Source organism: Taeniopygia guttata, chromosome 1 (assembly GCF_048771995.1).
Source record: "Taeniopygia guttata chromosome 1, bTaeGut7.mat, whole genome shotgun sequence".
In the NCBI taxonomy this organism is placed as follows: Eukaryota; Metazoa; Chordata; class Aves; order Passeriformes; family Estrildidae; genus Taeniopygia; species Taeniopygia guttata.
The window spans coordinates 71200104-71220079 of record NC_133024.1 but is presented as its reverse complement, the minus strand read 5'-3'; the positions used below and the strand labels follow the sequence as shown (position 1 = coordinate 71220079).

The window sequence follows — 19976 nt, the reverse complement described above, 5'->3', positions numbered from 1 at the left end:
TGTGGTGAGCAGATTCTGCCAGGCTGGCCTGTCACTGCCCATGCTTTGGGTTATGGTAATTATCCAGACAGAAAGGGAATGAATGGCTCCCCTCTTTGTCGTTACTATTAGCAAATAGACAACTTTAGAAAATTTAAATTTTGAATGTGATGATCTAGGAAAAAATTTGGTGTAAAGGTATTTATTCCTTCATCAAACTAACAGGTTCTTTGTGAAGGCTGGAGAGACATCCTCTAACTGCCCTAAATTTGGAATAGAAAGTAGTTGGGGGTTAAAAAAACCCTAGAAGTTGGAGAGGAGGAAGGGTTGTTGGTTTTTTTGATGGGGAGGGGAGTAGCACAGCTGCCATTAAATGAGGGGAAGCTTTTGAGACTAATAGCTGTAGCTTCTAAAACAATACAGAAGCATGCTTTGATTGCCATGTGCATCTTCAAATCTCTGGAAAGATCCTCTGAACACTTCATTCCATTTTCTTGATTGCTACTAGAATATAGCATGTTAACATAAGGAAACATTTGGAAAACTGCAGTTACCCTGTTGGCAGTGTGGAGCCTTCCTCTTGAAGCCATTCTTGTTTGCTGTACTAGTGTTTGGGGTGTGAGAAGAGCATTAGCTAACTAATAAAAATTTGGCCGCTTAGAATTAAATTGTGACGTCTGCTTGAAGTGTGCATAGGGCTAAAAGCCCCAAAAAGTTCTTCAAGAAAGCAGCAAGGCTAGAATTGACCTAGCAATGGTCAATTCTCTAGCAATGAGAAATCAGTTTTCCGCATGTCATCATGGACCCTGAAAATGGGAGGAAGATCAGAGCAGGTTATTGTATCTTTTGTAAAAATACTGCATCTTCTCTTTTCCTCTAAGGATGCAGGAAGCCTGCGTGCTACCAGGCATGTAAAATACCTGGTGCTGACACTTGTTTCCAGAGATATGCACCTGAAATACATGGCCAGCTGGAATTTTGAAAAACTTCTAGAAGACTAACATGGGGATGGTTCTAGACTGTCAGCATTCATGAGAAGCCTCTTGGACAAAAGAATAGCCACATCTTTCTTACCAGTACCTGCCAGTCATCACATGGCAGATTTTTTTTATTCTTTCCTAGCAGGGAAAAAAAAATCACCCTCATCTCACTCTCACTCATCATTTAGCACATTGTGGGGGGTTGAATACAAAAAGGTTGTATTTCATTTAAAATCTTGTGCTTTTTCTACTAAGCAAATAAATGCTTGTATTAAATATATTGCTTATGTGTTATATTAATGCTGTATTTCTCCCTGTTGGAATCTATTTTTTTTTTTACCCAGATGGAACATGTTCCCTATCAAGTTTCTTATACTACAAAACAGTTGAGTTATTTGAGATCTTAACCATTGCTAATAGCCATGACTCATTTTCACTATGCAAGCATCTTCTGCTGTTTTAGATGTTGCCTAGTTTTTTTGTGTATTTTTCTTTCATAGCTTGTCTGCTCCAAGGAGAGTGATAGGTAGGAGAATCAACATAAAGGGTAGGTGCTGCAGTACTAAGGTACAACTTTCTTCATAGCCTGAGGTCTGTCTTTCAAATCTCCTTGGGATCTCCAGGTTTTACACAGGAAAAGGGAAAATAAAATGCTTTTGGGATATGTGAATGACAGATTCTGTAGAACAAGAAGGAACTACATAAAATGCTAAGTATGCCTATTTAGAAGACTTGAAGGGAAATCTGTCTGGCTTTCATAAGAACATATACATAAATGTGTAAACCAGTCAAGGAAAGATACAATCTAAACTATTACCAGTGTTAACAAAAAAACCAAACCAAATTAAAGCCAGGGAATCTCAGAAAAACGGAAAGCTGGACAAGACAAACGCACATCCAATCAATATGATTAATGCAACGTTCTCCGTTTATTCAAGATAAGGTGGTAGTTTATATAAGCTTCCACATAGTTTACAGAAACAAAGACACTCTAATTGGTAGGCTAACATTGTTTACCTTTCCCTTAAAACGGCCTACACTTTACACCATAAAACCTATACTAATTCACACCCAGACAACTCAGTGGTCCCCACAGTACTTTAAGACTATTTTCTACCTGCGCCACAACCCTGAATTTCTAACTGCGTCAGAGGCTTTGAGGGCCCCACCAGGCCTCAATCTGAGGCCTAGCCTGGAGTAGCTCAACTTTCACAATTCATGCCCTCTTTCTCTCAAAAATGCTGTAACAATTCCCTCTTTTTCTTTTGAGCTACTCAGGCTGGAGTGAAGGCTCAATGAACTAATTTTTGCACACACTGTCTTTGACCCAGCCAGAAAAACCTGAAGAATTGAGCCAGTTATCAAATGAAGTGTCCATTTGGAGAACACTGCGTTTGGCTCGTTGAGTCTTCTGAGGCAATTCGAGAACCTGATGTATGGTGGGAGCAAAAAGCATCAACCTACCGATATAACATGGGCCTCCCCTAGCATTTTGAGGGACTGCTGACCAGGCTCGGTCCCCACAAATGAGGAAGGTTCCTGGGGGCAGTTTTTCCTGCACTACCTCTTGGAGTCAAATTGCTACAATATTCTAAATAGTTGTATTACAATGGTGATCTGGGAGACAATCAAGTGTTGTCATCTGTCAATTTTCCATTTTCTTGAGTTGGTTTGGTAGCATGAGATCCAAATATCAAACAGTAATTTCCTGGGACAGAACCCGAAAGACCAAATTCTTGAAAACTACCATCAGTAAATTTAAGGTTTTGCACAAATGCAACAGCTTGCGCTCCCAGAGTGCTATTTAAACTTATTTGAGCTCAGGTCCAAGTCTTGAACTCTGCCATGGGACCCAACGAGACTCCAAAAATTAAACAAGTGCGAAATAAAAACATTGAGGCCCACCACATTCTTGTCAGGTTCTTGAATACCCTGTCTAACATGAAAGAAACAATCTTAATTCTAAACATAAACTATAACTTCTAATAAACTAACTTCTGATAAATCTAACTTCATACTTATGATATTTCAACTTATTTTTCTGTTTCATCTATTTTTAAAATTCTGTTTCTGCCTTTTCGTATCAATGCAGCAAGAGCATCTGTCCTGTCCATCACACGACTTCTTGGTTGGATGGGTAAAAACACTCACTCAAGTAGAATTTCTGTTGATCCCCGTTGGGACCTCCCTCTTTTTCTTTTGCCATTGAAAGACAATGGCAAGATGAACAGAAAAATCACAGGCATTACTAAAACTTATTAAAAACTTAGCAAAAAAAATTCTATAACATCATTAAAAACACACTTATAAAAAAAAACTCAAAGGCCACGATCTTCTGTGGGTGAAACACAAATCTTTGCACAATCCACTTTTGCTGTGCATCCTCTGATCCACTTGTGGAGAGATCAGTGCCCTCTTGCAATTGAGAAGTTCCACATTCTTCACTGAAATCCATCCAGATTCTGCACCTGTTAAAACACAAACAAACCCAACACCCCCACAGGGACTGGAGGGTCCTCTCTCAATTCTGTTCCCTAAAACGTGCATGAAGAAATGGAAATATCAACATCTTTGTTATAAACATGAAAAACATTAAGAACAAAACAATGCCTATAGTAAAGAAACTAACAACAAATAAAAATCAATCAAACAATACACAATCAATATTACATATAAAATCACAGTTACCAAGTGCTACACTATCAAACTGTCATCCCAGAGTCTGCAGCAGCTGAAAACCTTAAAACAACAGAGATTTGGATAAAACATGTCCGGATCATGTCTCTCCAAAACCTCCTTTGAGGCTCAGCTGTCCTGTATGGTCAAATTGTCAAGCCAAAAGGACTTGAATACTTTTTTGATGCAGAAAACACCTGGATCAATCACACCATCCACGTAGAGCCAGAGCCTGGCCAGAGCTCGAACTCTAATTGGAGGATATGTTTAAAGCAAAGGTCTTAAAAATAACAGTTATAAGTGAAAAACCTTATTATTAACAATTTATCAAAACATCAAATGATTGAACCTGTCTAAAATTTGTTTCAAGACAAAAATTCTCTAAATACAACAAACCTTTTCTTCAAAAATCTGAGAATTTGAAGTCTGAAATCTTGAACCAGAACTTGGACTATAAATTTTTAAAAGATGAACTGCAGCTGCATAGAAAATTGAATAAAGAAAACACATGAGTAGTTAAAAAATCAAGCACACAGGATCCTGAAAAATACATCTCACAATCAATCACCTAAAAAAAAACAATAAAACATATGAAAACTGACTGTAAATATTAAAACAACACCTCAATATCTTAACATCTTAATAATAATTCTTATCACAAAAATCAGACAACTTACATTATATGATCAACCTATTAACAAGAAATGTTTAAAATAGTTTAAAACAATCTTGTCAAGCATTCATATAACATTAGTAACAATCATTACTATTTATCATTACCTACAAAAACTTGACAATTATAATTTATCTTATTATCTACAAAACTCAAAAATCATAATTACTTATATTATTATTTATAAAATCTCAAAAACAGAAATTGTGAACTTAATACCAACATTCCATTTGACTGATTTTTCTCAAATCTTTGCTTTCAAAGACATTTTTAGCAATTAAATAATTATTAACATTTCTATCCTTTTTTGTTTTACAGTAATTTTCATCCACATTGTATTTGAAATAACTTTGATTTGCATAATGTCCATCCTTCTTGGTATCTTGGAAAACACTCAGTATTGCTATACTTTTTCATTACGTCTTTTGTCTCTTGCAAGGAATTAGAAAAATGCTGTTGAAATTTTTGCTGTAGTGTTGCCATCTCGCCATCGGTGGCGCTGCTGCTCTCGGCGTTGTCGTTACCGTGGCAACCAGGCTGTGCAGCGTCTCCGCCGCCATTGCTGGGTGCTGCGGGGAGATGAGGGGGCGGCGCCGTCTCGCTCCGTCCTTGCTGCGTCACTGTGGGGACGGGCGAGGAGACGCTCCTGATGCGGCCGCGCCCCGCCTGCTCCGACTCCAGCGCGGCCGAGCCCCGGGGAATGCCCGTCTCCACCCTTGCGCTGTTGCTCGGCAACAAGGAACCTTCTGTGTCTCGGCCGAAGTCCGCTCCGCCCCGGGGCCGCCTCAGGCTCGGTGCTGGCCGGCCCCGCTCTGCCTGGCCCCGCTCTGCCTGGCCCCGCTCTGCCTTAGTTCTGCCAACCCGTTCCGCAAGGGACGAGGAAGGGCTTTCTGTAACTTTTTCTTGCCTTTGTATCTTGCTTTGTGATCGCTTGTTTCTGCTACAATTGACATGCCGCGCCGGGTTGCTCGCCGCCGCCGCCGCTGCTGCGGGGGGGCGAGGGGCCAGCACTGCTTCTCTCCCATCTCCGCCCTCTATCACTGCGTGCCAAAGCAGCTGCCCCAGCTCTTGCGATTCGACTTTACTAAAAATCAGCGAAGGTTTTTGCAGCTTGCCTTTGCTTCTCGCCCAAAGGACCAACTGTTCTAAATCGGCTTCTTTAACTTTTTCAGCTCTCTTTGAGAGAATATGAAAGAGCAGCCGCACTGAAGCCTGTAAATCTCCATCCATGGTGAACTTTCACCCTCTCTTTCTGTTCGCGGCTTACCTCAGTCTCCGCGGGCTGCTCCGCTCTCGCTTTTCTTCGGCAAGGCAGCAGCTCCCGCTCCAGCTCCCCGGCCTCGGCCACGTCCACACCCGCCGTTCGGGTCCTTTGTGAACGCCGAGGTCTTCCCACTGCTCCAACGGACTCTCGCAAACAAACAACAATGCGAAGAGTCTTTTTCCTCCCGTTGGGAAACGGCCCAATTCGGAGTTTGGAGACTTCTGCTCCGTTCCACCTGATCCCCGTTCACAAAAAGTGAATTTGGGATCCCGGTCCCGTCACCATGAGGCGATTTGGACCTAAATTCCTGTCGCGCGACTCAAACCTGACTGCCCGTTACTCTAAAAGTAATTTGGCAGCTTTTTCGGAGCCTCCTGAGTCCCTGTGCGGGCGCCACTTAAAGCCAGGGAATCTCAGAAAAACGGAAAGCTGGACAAGACAAACGCACATCCAATCAATATGATTAATGCAACGTTCTCCGTTTATTCAAGATAAGGTGGTAGTTTATATAAGCTTCCACATAGTTTACAGAAACAAAGACACTCTAATTGGTAGGCTAACATTGTTTACCTTTCCCTTAAAACGGCCTACACTTTACACCATAAAACCTATACTAATTCACACCCAGACAACTCAGTGGTCCCCACAGTACTTTAAGACTATTTTCTACCTGCGCCACAACCCTGAATTTCTAACTGCGTCAGAGGCTTTGAGGGCCCCACCAGGCCTCAATCTGAGGCCTAGCCTGGAGTAGCTCAACTTTCACAATTCATGCCCTCTTTCTCTCAAAAATGCTGTAACACCAAATCACCACAATTTTTGCTGTTGGTTGCAAAATTACGTCAGATGCCTTTCTGGGGAATACTTGTTAATATTTGTGGAGAACCTGAGTGCTTGTACATAATATGGATTTTCTAGTCCTTGTGAGTACCCCTTCTGTTGATGGACAGAGACTTTCATGAGACAGTCCCATTAATATGAGCTACTGGAATTCTTTCAAAAGATATTTCTTGCTGGGTTCTATGAAGAGATGGAAAAGGTCTGTCTTTACCAAGGACAAGTTATGAGAAAACCATGGCTGTACTTGGGTATAGTCTTCATATTTAGTGGTGATAAAAATGGCCCCTTCGCCAGAGGGGTGATAAAATGGTTTTTCTTTTGAGCCGCAGGAACATGAACAAGGTCCCCTGTGTTAGTCATAGAGAAATAGTGTGGAGCAGGAGGTTTATATTTGTTTTTAGGGTTTTTTGAAAGTATTGCCAGCTGACTGCTGACTATAAGTTCAGATATCATATGTGGACTATAACATAAGACATTTTTAGTCCTAAATGCTTGGATTTTCTTCCTCAAGCCTAATATCTTTAGAGGTTAAACAAACATTTTTCTTTTCATTCTTGTTTGACTTTTGATTCCTATTCCTTGTAGATCAAGAAATCTTACGAAAATTGGAAAAGGAGAAGATTCTCGTGTTCACACCGTCCCGGCGCGTGCAAGGGAGAAGGGTGGTGTGCTACGATGACCGATTCATAGTGAAGTTGGCCTTCGAGTCAGATGGCATCATTGTCTCTAATGATAACTACAGGGATCTAGCCAATGAAAAGCCAGAATGGAAGAAGTTCATAGATGAACGCTTGTTGATGTATTCTTTTGTTAATGACAAGTAAGTCATTCTGTCTTTACATATGCCACTAAAATAATTGAAGAAAGGACAGTTTGAAGATTTGTACAAGTTTTTCATCTCACACCCAAATTATTAGGTGTATGTAGGAAAACAAGAGGAATAGTCAATCATGAATTTGGTCTTCTGATTAGAAGTACTTGAAACTGTCTTTGTAGCAATTTTTAGGTCTTTTTATGCTATTTTTTTCTCTTTGGTATATGCCAATGTATATTTTATGTATGTTATAGTATAATATTCCAGTTCTATTGATATACTGAGCAAACATTTTGGAGTGCCTGTGGTTAGACTTCTAAGTCCTATAGTCATAGAAAAACCCAAACTGGAATGAACTTCAGGGGGTCTGTAGTTCAACTGTCTGATTAGATCCATCTATAGTAACTGCACCCCAGCCTACAGATCAACTGCAGTTACTGCTGGTGGCTTCTTGTAGTGGGAGGAACTCATTGCTTCCCTAAGCAGGCACTTGTGTTGAGGTGCCTCAATGCTGATGCAAGAATCCTAGGCCATCACCACAGTTTTGCAAAGCTAGTAGTGGTGTTTTAAGAAAGGGCCGCCTGTATTTCAGCCCTTACTTTTGATTTTGGGATGGGTTATTTGCAGCCCTGCTTTGCCACAAAGCATCAGCTGAGCTGGACCAAAGGTGTCTGAAGCAGTCGAGGTGTCCACACTGTCTGTTCCTGTGACCTACCTCTAAGGCAGTACCTGCAGCAGAAAGATGGCCTTCCAAAATTGCTCTTGAGGTTCTCAGATCTAAAAACGACAGGATGGCAGGTTATGGTGTAGCATAGTCATATATGTTCTTGGTCATTGCATGAGTTGTATGAAAAGGCTTGTTTGCTTCCGTAATACTTTGTTCTTTCTTTGTAGATTTATGCCTCCTGATGATCCTCTTGGCCGCCATGGTCCAAGTCTGGACAATTTTCTTAGGAAGAAGCCTATTGTGCCAGAGCATAAGAAGCAACCATGTCCATATGGTAATTTGATTTAACCCATCAATTTTTATGTACTGGGACTGGCGACCAAAATCCTGCTTTATTTTAACACTGCCAAAACTGTTTAAAACTCTTTAACATTGGTTTTAACATTGCTGTCGTAGCCTGACATGGGTTGAAATGCTGAGCTCATGGTGGAAACTGAAGCAATTTTTTCATGTGCTACTTGAAAAACATTTCTGTAAAACATTTCTGTCTACTAGTTGAACTAAAGGAGCAATTTAATTAAATATTCATTGGAATAAATCCAAATTAACACCTAAATCCTGCAGGTTCAGAAGCCCTTTCTAATGTCATGAGATATTGAGGTTTTCTTCCAGAGAATTAATTGAGCTATCTGAAGTTTAGCTACTGAGCGTTCCTACAGGCATCTTGACTGAGCTGAAACCTGCTGGCCTTATGGCTGTGGGACTTCACTATTAAGTTTTCTGCCTGTATATTGCCTTGGCCCGACACAGCAGGTGTGTACAGCCTCCCTGGCAGTGCCACATCCAGCTCAAAATGTGGCTGGTAGTGTTGGTCTGCATTCCCAGAGCACCAGCTGCAGGACGCTACCAGCACCTCTTTTTTTCCCCACAAAACAGGAGAGAAGTTCTTAGAGCACACCCTGTGTTGCACAAAACCAATCTTATTTGTGAGATCTTTCAAATCAACAGTAGAACTTCTAATGAGGGCAATTTCTGTTATTTGATGTTGAACAGATTTTGTTTGAAGTTTTTAAAATCTGATTATGTTTGTATTAATAGGGAAGAAATGTACCTATGGACACAAATGCAAATACTATCATCCAGAAAGAGGAAATCAACCTCAGCGATCCGTAGCTGATGAACTTCGTGCCATGTCTAGAAGCACAGCTGCCAAAACTACAAGTGAAGGAGGACTGGTAAAAAGCAATAGCGTTCCCTGTAGCACTAAAAGTGATGGCACTTCAGAGCTGAAGCGTGCTGCTCCAAAGAGGCAATCGGATCCTAGTATAAGGACTCAAGTCTACCAAGACTTGGAGGAAAAGCTTCCCACCAAAAACAAATTGGAAACCAGGTCTGTACCTTCTTTAGTTAGTATACCAAGTTCCTCTGCTGGAAAACCCCAAAGTACTGCACCTTTAACTAACGGCCTTCCATCTGGAGTTCACTTCCCACCTCAGGATCAAAGACCACAGGGACAGTATCCTACAGTGATGATGGCAACCAAAAATCACGGAACACCAATGCCTTATGACCAGTATCCAAAATGTGAGTCTCCGGTGGATGTAGGGTATTACTCTATGCTGAGTGCATATTCAAACCTCAGCGTGTCTGGACCGCGTAGTCCTGAGAGGCGCTTCTCCTTGGACACGGATTATCGGATTAGCTCCGTAGCTTCCGACTGCAGCAGCGAGGGGAGCGTCAGCTGTGGCAGCAGCGATTCCTACGTGGGTTACAGCGATCGCTCTTACATGAGTTCACCTGACCCACAGCTGGAGGAGAACTTGAAGTGCCAGCACATGCACCCCCACGGCCGCCTTAACGCTCAGCCCTTCCTGCAGAGCTACCACGAGCCCCTCGCTCGAGTGCAGAGCTATAGTCACGAAGAACCAAAGCATCACCACAAATCTCCCATTCCGTACATGGCTGTGCATCTGCAGCATCCAGCAGTCGGTGCTCGTTCCAGCTGTCCGAACGACTACTCGGCACCCCAGAGCTCGTCTCATTCAAAGACGCTGCATCTGGGGAGAGCCCTGGTGTCCACGAGAATAGACAGCATTTCAGACTCGCGTTTGTATGAAAACTCTCCGTTAAGACACAGGAAGCCTTACTCTGGCCAGGAAGGGCTGGGAGGTTGGGATAGGCAGAGTTACGGGATGGATGCCTACGGCTACCGCCAGACGTACTCCTTGCCCAGCAACCCCACGCAGCCGTGCTACGAGCAGTTTGCCTTCCAAAGCCTTCCCGAGCAGCAGGACCAGCCCTGGCGCGTACCTTACTGTGGAATCCCGCAAGACCCCCCAAGGCTCCAAGACACCCGGGAGAAGGTTTACGTTAACCTCTGCAACATCTTCCCCTCCGATCTCGTGAGGATGGTGATGAAGAAAAACCCTCACGTGACGGACGCTCAGCAGCTCGCTGCTGCCATCTTAGTGGAGAAATCTCAGCTAGGTTATTGAGAGATGACGCATCTTTGTGGTGTCTCGTAGTTTTCAGCTCAGCTCTACCGCTGAGGGAGGTTTGCTACAATAGCATTTGGGATCTCCTTCTCAGCAAGGAGGTTATATAGTAATCCGTTTATGTGAAATACTGTATCATGGAGTCTGTATGTATAGCCCCATGCATTGAAAGTACCAGATAAGTTTTGTGTTCTAGTTTGAAAATTTTTAAATGGCTATTTTCACATCTGGAGGATGTTCCAGTTTAAATTAATATATATATATATATTAAAAAAAAAAAAATCTGTGGTCTCTGGTTATAATCTTTGGTGCATCAGGGGTTTATATGCAGCACTTTCTTATCACTGTTACATTTTGTTGGGATTTTTGGTTTTGTTTTTTAACTTGCTGGATGCTTATCCTTGGGCTGTGAGATATTAAACTGCAGAATGAGGATTTTTCTATTTCTGGCAGGCAATTTTCAAGCCAATTTTCAAGCCCAGTTTCTGAACTTTTTAAACCGCCACGAGTATGTTTGATGTATGTTTGTTTTTGTGAGCTTTTTCGTGCTGTAATCACCTGTTTGTAGAAAACAAAGATTTCCTACAGCACTGACTTCATTTTTTGAAACAAATAATTAAGTTACCAGTTAACAGTGAAATGGGTAACAATATATTGGTAATTTATAGTATGGCACTTTTTGTTGCTTTCTTTGTTTTGCTTAAATAGTTACATGTTTTTGTTGGTGCAGTCAATTAGTAAGATCAGATGCAAACAGAAGAGGAAAAGATTTTTTATTTTTTACTAATTTATGGATATGTTAAAAGCCTTATTGCCTGATTTTCAGAGGTACTGAGAATTTGCAGCCCCTTTGGAAGCTAAGAGAAACTGCAAATGCTCAGAACCACTCCAAACCAGGCCACCCTGTTTCGGTTCCTGTGTGTTTTTACCCAGCTGTGTGTATCTCTGGTCAGTAGATGGGGACCTGAAATCGTAGGGCCCTGTTTAGTTGTTTTATATGTTTTTTCTTTGTATTGCTGCACAACTGTACTGGATAAAATATGCTTTTTATAAAGTATTTACCTGTTTTTAAATGAATTTAATTATCTCAATGCAAGTTTTGTATTTAAAATACTGTTTGATTTTTCTTGCTATTTATCAAGGCTGGCCTGAAAAGGTTTTGTGTGTTCAGGATATGCAACATTTATTATCTGCACTATGGTAATGATATTGTAGCTCAAAATAATACCTTAAATTTTTTTTTTTTTTTTTTTTTGGCAGGGGAGGGGAGGGTCGTGGGGAGAGAAGATACCATATGTGTTCCTGGAGTTAGTTTTTTTGCTTTTTGCATTGTGTAGGCCTGATTCTTGCCACAAATAGTGTAGGTTTAGAAACAGACAAGCCAAGTCTGTTTTAGCATTAGTAAGGGATATTTCTGGTTTAAAGTCATGGGTTTTACTAGCACCTCTTAAGCTTTTATATATCTATATATATTAAAAATATAAATAGTTTTTGCAATTGATGTCAGATGTACTTCCATGACATGATCAGTTGCCAACAGTTTTAGGCTTCCATCTATTGTAATGATGTTCAGTGTTAAAAAAAATGTCACTCGTTTACACTATTACAGCTGATAATTTTGTTACAATTGCTGGAGTTTTAAGTAAGGCCCTGAAGAACCAGAAAGTACCTTTTACTGTTGATACAAATTGTATCTTTTTAACTGAGAACTATTTTGATTTGTAGATTAGAAACACAAATGTAAAATTATAACTAGTCTTTTGGGCAACATTTTATCCCTTATTTAAAAATTAGAGATTTCAGACATAGAATAGATTTAGGCAAGTAAAAGTAGGTATTTATTTAGGTGTCTCTCTCAATTTCACATACTAAAACGAAAAAATAGACTATTGGCATCTTCTTACTTCTAAAATCTTTGTAGTGGGAACTCACTAAAATAAAGGTAAAATGCTGCCTGAAAATTATGTCCAAGCACCTTTGAATACGAAGACGTTTTCACTACTTGTGTGACACCATGTGTTGCAGCAAGTAGGGTTTGGGTATACAGTAAATGCTTCTAAAGAGCATTGTGCTATAGACTTATCCAATAATCTGAACCATGTTCAGCAAACCAATTCAGGACGTGGTGCTCCTGCAGCTTCCACTGCCAGAGCGCTGCAGGTTCTGCCATTGCCTGTTCCCGTGGCATGGCCAGAGGGGCTCTACACCATCTGTCCTGCATTGTCTGTTTAGGGAGAAGACCTCTTCACCTGTGGCAACAGTTTTTCCCTGGATTTGGTTGGTCGCCATCCGTAGAGCATGTTTGAATGTAGAGACTGGTGCAGTGCTGACACTGAGGTTTGGACTGGGAAATGGGTCTCATCTTAGTTGTACACTAAGATTTGGTTAAACTGAATTACACTGAAGTACTACACCATAGTGTAGATGCAGCTGTTTTAATAATGCAATTATTGTGTTTGTGGTTTTAATAGGTTTCTACATTTATTTTTATGTAGGTATTTACTTCTGCCAAAAGTTGAATTCCTTTAAGCATGAACTGAAATGTGTATATTCCTTTAAGCATGAACTGAAATGTGTTTTTTCCTGTGATGTGGGCACCAGGATGCTCCTGCCATGCACATGTAACAGTCTGGCCTAGAGCAGGGGCTCAGCAACTGAGATACCAGTGTGAGGTGCTGCACTGCCCAGGCCTGAGTTATCTGTGTCCATTGCCTCCACATACAGCCAGGGCAGTACTGAATCCCCAAAGGGTGGTGATCGCTAGGGAGTTCTTGTGATAGGTTCTGTGCTATGCACTCAAGCACTGAAAATGCTTTAAAAATACAAGAGCAGGAGTAATTTGGTGGATATTAATGTTGTGCAATGATGTGCTAGTTCCCCTTAGACTCACTTATGTTCGGTAAAAGAAATTTATTGTGGACAAAATGTTTGCCTTGATACTTACTTTTGTTTTGCTGTGGTAACAGATGGAGGAATTGTGTGTGAACATCTCCATGATGAGATCAGTCTGTATATTTAACAGCTCCTAAAGAGCACACCAGTAACAAACATGGATGCAGTGGTACTACCTTTATCTATGTAATTGCATTGATGCAAATAACTGAGCTGTAACCTGCCATGATCCTTAAATAGCAGAGGTACTTCAGTGATGCTGTCTTGGCCCCAGCTGAGTGCCAGAGATGCAATGAAGGATTTAGTACCTTAAAATTTGAGCTGTCCCTCAACTAAGAAGAGGGCAAAACTTCCCTTTGTCTTCAGTACTTGAGAGTTGTTTTGATACCTAGCAGAAACTCTGTACTTTTAGATAAAATCCCAAGCTGTTGTAACTGCATCAGTAATAGTATATAGCTATACAGTATTTCTAATGCACATACATTACGCATCTCCCCACAACTGTTTTCAATACAACATGTCGCAAATATTTAAGAGTTTTTAAGTATGTCCTATAGATAACTAACTTTGAGCTAAACATACCCAGCCTATGACAGTATTAATCACTTCGTTGTTTTTTATTTTTTTCAAATATGTGGGTTTCATATATATATATATATATATATATATATAATGTGTGTATGTATATATATATGTGTGTGTATATGTATATATTTGTATATATATACACATATATTTGGCAAGTGGGTTTAAGATACTGCTAATGGTCTGAGGTAAGATCATACCTTCCCAGGTGTCCCATTTTCTTTGGTATGTCTGAATTGTAGCTTGGTCCTCCACTGCAGCGTAGCTCTGGGGAGAGCCCAAAGCCTGATGTGTTGGTGTGATGCCCTGAAAAGAGAAGGCGTGCCAGGCTGGGGAAAAACCTCAAAGGAGACTCCTGCAGTCTCAGCGGGTGCAGACTAGCTGAGATGGTGATGAACTTCTGCTGTGAAAGTTGTAGCTGATGGTGAACACCTTCCCAAAAATATCAAAGCTGCCAGAGTACCTCACGTGGAAGGGAACACTGGGGGCGTTTGCCCCAGCAGGGTGAGCACCGGAGGACTGAATGCCTTGAGTGAGAGATGCTGCACCATCTTGCCACAGTAAGAGACTACCAAAACATTCACCAGTTTTATCAGTTGATGGTTCAACCAAGGTATTTTCAATGTGTAAAGTTTGAAAAATGAGACATAATGCTTTCCTGCTCTGTGGAGCATTTAGAAAAATACCCAACTGACTTTCCATTGCTACTGAAAATTTAAAACACTGTGCAATTAAAAAGACCATTAAAAAAAATAGAAATTATTTATTTTTATTTACAGTGTGACTTGCTAATTTATTCCTTGCATTATAAGGCCATGGTGGACTGCTGTTTGTTGAAGTTTTTTTATCATAGGAACTAAAACTGCTGAGAAGAAAAACCAGTAGATTTAAACTTAAAATTCTACGGCCTTGTTTTCTGTAAAAGGGCTGAGGTTTTATAAATGTCAAATCACATATTTTATATATTTTGTAAATTTTAGAGAGGCATTGTTTAAGAATTTTGTGCAAATTAAATATGTTTGGGCACATTGTTTAGACTAATCATAGACTAAACCTAGAATCACCTGTATTAAATGTTTTTTCCAGCGAACCTTTTGCTCAGTAACACGAGAGATGTTCAAATTTCACCTTTAGATGTTCTAGAATATATTTCTCAAGGTTTCATGAGAAGCTGCTGGCCTAGGCACCCAATCACACAGGAAATGCACATTTGCAAGGGAAGCAACACTGCAGAGTGCTGGGTTTTCCTTGCCATGCAGCCCAGGGAGATGTGCTGGTGCACATCAGGTCTCTCACAGATGTTTGTAGAAGCACTACCAAATACCATGTGTGGTTCATAGTTATCAGTGTGCTTGAAAAAATTTTCCATCTTCCGGTCTTAAAGGGTTGTCATAACTTGGTCTTGGAGTGTTTATTACTCTGTCTACCCTTTAAGCTAAATGACTGCAATAGTTCTCATTCCCTCTCACACTCAATAGCTGTGGGGGGGCATCAACACTTACACCTGACTTCAGCAGAGGCAGAGGTGTGGGGTGGTTTAGTGGTGTGAGGGAATACCTGGGTCAGACTGGCGTGTGTGTAAGTGCAGCTGGGCTGGGACCTTGAGGAACACAGCTGGAGAGCCACCTCCTCCCAAGCATAGGGGAGATCTCACTGGTGCTGACAGGTCATTTGGCCAGGATTGCCCTTTGCAGGCTTTGGGAACACCTACAAACCAAATTTACTTAGATGTTTAAGCACATCCATCCTCTCTTTTTCAAAGTATAACAATCTACTCTTTGCCTTATAAAACAAAACCTCTCTGCTTTTTTTTTTTTTTTTTTTTTTTTTTTTTTTTTTTGGTAGAACAACCCATTTTCTTTTGGTGTCAGATAAATTAACCATGTGAGATTGGCTGGTTCATTACTTTTTATTTATCTAAATGACATTCTTAATGAAACTGAAATTCAAGAACTGCTTTCCCAGCATACAATAGAGTATCCTGCAAGGAAGCAATGCAGATACAACAGCAATAATTGTATTTTGTAGCTCTTTTCCCAGTTGTTATCTCTGTATTTGTGTTGAGTACGTGAGATTTTAATATTGTCCTGAAGTCCACTGTGGCAAAGCCATTAGCTAAAAATAATGTTTGGGCTACTTGATAAAGCAATTGTCAAACTAGCTCTTCATTCCTTCATTGGTTGTTGTGTATTGTTTCTGTGATGTGACTATTCACATCTTAAAACCACCACTAAACCATATAAAAAAAACGTGTACATGGATACTGCTTTTAGAGAAAAAAAATAAAGATTCATTTTCCTCATTGATGGGCTGGTTTTGTTTCATAAAAAAAAAAAAAAATCTCTAGAGCAGTTAGCAGTGAGTTATAGACAGCTTTGTGTTCCTACCTGCACAAAACCTGCAACAAAACTGCTCACTTTGAATAAACTGGAACAGTTTCAAAAATAGAATGATAAAAAGGTTTGGTTTAGAAGGGACCTCAGGGATCACGCAGTCCCAACCCCCTTGCCATGGGCAAAGACACCTTTCACGGGACCTGCTCAGCCTGGCCTTGGACATCACCAGGGATGGGCCATCCATAGCTTCCCTGGGCAATCTGTTCTAGTACCTCACCACTGTCACAGTGAAGAATTTCTTCCTAACATCTAATCTAAACCTATTTTCTTTTAGTTCAAAACCATTTCCCCTTGTCCTGTTTGCCCATACAAAGAGTCCAATTCCCTCCTTTCTGTAATCCTTCTTAAGATCCCAGAAGGTGCTGTAAGGCCTCCTGGGACCCTCTCTTCTCCAGGCTGAACAAACCCAACTCTCTCAGGCTGTCTTACAGAGAGGTGCTCCAGTCCTCTGATCATCTGTGTGACCCTCCGGACCTGCTCATACAGGTCAACATCTTTCTTGAGCTGAGGACCCCAGAGCTGGATGCAACAGCATTGCAGGTGGTTTCTCACACGGGCAGGATACAAGTGGCTTTCCAGGCTGTGAGCCCACATTGTTGTTGACTCGTGTCCAGCTTTTCATCTACAAGCAAGCCCCGATCTCCACAGGGCTTCTTTCAGTAAGTTCTCCTGGTCTGTGCTCATGTCTAGGGTTGCCTTGACCCAGGTGTAGCACCTTGCACCTGGACTTGTTGAACTTCCCTCTGGATGGCATCCTCTCCTCCAGGTGTGTCAGCTGCCACATGCAGACTTGCTGAGGGTGCTGTCAAGACATTAAAGAGCACCAGGACAGAGGCATGAGGGACACCACCCATCACCAGCCTCCACCTGGACATTAAGGCATTGACCGCAAACCTCTGACTGCACCAATCCACCAATTCCTTATGCCCTGAACAGTCCAGCCATCAAACAACACCTCTCTAATTGAGAGAGAAGGGTGTCATGAGGGATCGTACATAAAAATGTATGCTTATCAGTTCATTTTTAATGTAGTAATTTGTATTTACTTGGCTATTTCCCTTCATTTTGCTTACCAAGATAAAAGCCTCGTGGGTTAAGAAGACACATCAGTCATTTACAGTAGCAAATTTTGGCCAGTTGACCTAGTTTCCTCTTAAGTACTCCTGCATATTTATTTGTCTTCCATTGCATAATTGTTAGTGTGACCTAGCTCTGGATGCTGCAGGGGTAAATAGAACAGAATAGAATTTAGAATAGAATAGTTGTGAACTATTATGATGCGTGCAAAGATTCAACAGAAGGTGCTGAAAGCTGTGATAAAGTGAGTCCTCAAAATACATGGAGCTGTTGAGTTGTAATTTTTCCAAACAGCATTTTCTTGGCTAGGCCTGGCAGTCCAAACTTGCTGGGACCCTCTTACTTCCCTCTCCAGTTGTGGTTACAGGAGCACCTTGACAGCCCTGCAATGAGGAATGAAGTGGGGTGACATGAATGCAGATAAAATGAGTGGTTGTCCTAAGAAAAGAAGGAACAACGTAGTGCTGCTCTTCATTAGTTGTGACCACTCTCGGTGTCCTTAATGCAAATGTGCACAGCTGTGAAGGTGCTGTTCCACTGCATCCAGCCTGAGTGCATCATCTGGCTGTGCCTCCTCTCAGGGCAAACAGCCACTGGAGTGAGACCTAAAGGTCCCTGCCCAGCAGGTTGATGGAAAAGCTGCAGCAATGCACCTCTGGGAATGCTGATCTCCAGACTCATCATGGTGAGCACAAACCAGACTGATCACAACAGCAGCAGAGCAGAGGAGCAGTGGGAAGCTGTATGTGTCATGCAAGGGGTGGGAAGCGCTTCCCTGGCTCCCTGGGTGAGGTGGGCCCAGCCCAGGAGATATCACTGATATGCTGATTAGCTTGAGGTGGTGTCTCCTCTGCAAGCTCTGGTGTGAGGCTGCTTGGCCTCTCACATACCAGTCTGTGTTTGCTTTGCATTTTTCTGATCTGCTGCTGGTCAGTGAGCACCTCTGTTGCCTTGTCAGAAATTCAGGCTGGGGCAGTGCTGGCCCAGATGCTCCCATTGCCTCCAGGTCAGCTCAGCCCTTATATTCTCCACATGGAAATACTTAATTTTTTCTGAATTACACTGTTTGAAGTGTCATTGCTTCTTTTCATTAAATCAGTGCTTGAAGCTTCTGCAGACAGGAATCCGAGTGGATGATCACATCTCTGATGGTTGATGGGCCAATGGATTGATGGTCCAAGGTGAGGTTTCCTTGGCTACTGATCTGCATAACCCAGAGCTGCTGGTTTCTTTTGCCAGGTGCTTAAAGTCTGTCAAGTATTTTTGTTGTGTCTCCACATGATGGATCCAGAAACCTTCTATTTTCAGTAGATGAGAAAATCAAATAACATCTCCTGTGTACTTTCCTTTATTATTTTTAAAGTCCTATTATTCACCTGGCAAGAAAATGCAATTTCAGAGGGCAAAAATCCCTTAAAGCACAAGTAAAGAAAGGGTTCAGTCTATGGGCTCAGGGCTATGAATCACTTCTGCTGCATTTCCAGGCTGAGCAGAGCTGTCCCAAGGCCCTACACATATCTCATGATGCTCTGTCCTGCTCCACTTGCTCTGCAGCCTCCACTCCAGCATGTTGTGTTGCTTTCCCTGCAAATCCCTATTCTCTCAAAGGCATTGCTTAGAGCAAAAGAAAAGGAAAAACCACACCATCAATTTCAGCTGCGGAAAAAACTGACAGCGCTGCTGACACTGTGCTGTTCAAAAGCTGTAACTCCTGACAGCTGAAGAGCAGATGGTGGGGTTGGGTGGATGACCAACCACAGCCATCAGCTCATTGTCCCTGCAAAGAGTGAGAGCTAACAGGGCCTGGGGCACGTCCAGAATTTGGACTGTAAGACCAGTACAAGATGGAATGAACAGATTATAACCTTTCTCTGTTACTAAGTTGTTTGGCACACTGAAGTTATTTTCTAAAAAATAGCAGCCACTTCCCTGCTGGCACTGCTCACTTCCCTGACTCTCAGCTGTAGGATGCCCCAGCTCTTGAGCTGTGGGATGCTGGCTGACCATCACGCTCCTCTCTCCTGCAAGGGGCCAAGCACCCCAGAGCCCAGCTGCCACCCACAGGTGGTTGTAAAGATCCACCCACTCTGTTCCATACAGGGTGTTCAGCAGCAGCAGCAGTGTTAAACACTAAGGGAAGGGCAGAAGTGCTGTGCCTGATCTTGACTGATGAACTGCTTTAAACATTCCAGCTGTAACTCTTGTCTTCAGTGAGGCCTCACAGCCACTACCACACTTACACTCATTCCCCATTTTGGAAGAAACTGGTGTGCTGGATAATTAAGAATTACAAAGCCACAATTGTGTTTTGTCATGTCCCTGAATATGCTAGTTTCTGCATAGGTGATTTGCTGGCACAGGCTGGATTTCAGTTTTTCAGATTGCTTCAAGAATGCCAAATACAGCCTTTTTTTTTTTTTTTTTTTTTTTTTCCCAAAACAAGATCAAGCTGCTGGTATTTATATAATCTGGTTTGGTCTCTTTGGATGGTGTTCCCACCACCACCTGAGGCTTCTCCTCTACAGCTCTGCTTTTTCCCTTGGGCTGATCAAGTACCATGAGTTTCCCCAGTTCAGTCAATTCTCTAAATCCCATGTCTACACCACCTGCAGGGCAGGCCTAGAGATCCTGTCACCAG

At 41.8% G+C, this 19976-nt stretch overlaps 1 protein-coding gene across 3 annotated transcripts in view; it reads left to right on the top strand.

The window, feature by feature from the left end:
* Window positions 1–16167, top strand: part of ZC3H12C (zinc finger CCCH-type containing 12C) — a 49398-nt gene extending 33231 nt beyond the window's left edge. For all 3 annotated transcript variants that reach the window (XM_072931183.1, XM_032748890.3, XM_072931188.1), the window contains 3 exons: window positions 6998–7232; window positions 8121–8227; window positions 8992–16167. In XM_072931183.1, the coding sequence (XP_072787284.1) occupies window positions 6998–7232; window positions 8121–8227; window positions 8992–10388 (1739 nt within the window). In that variant the 3' untranslated portion in view covers window positions 10389–16167. The remainder of the gene's footprint in view (window positions 1–6997; window positions 7233–8120; window positions 8228–8991) is intronic.
* The last annotated feature ends 3809 nt before the right edge of the window (window positions 16168–19976 follow it).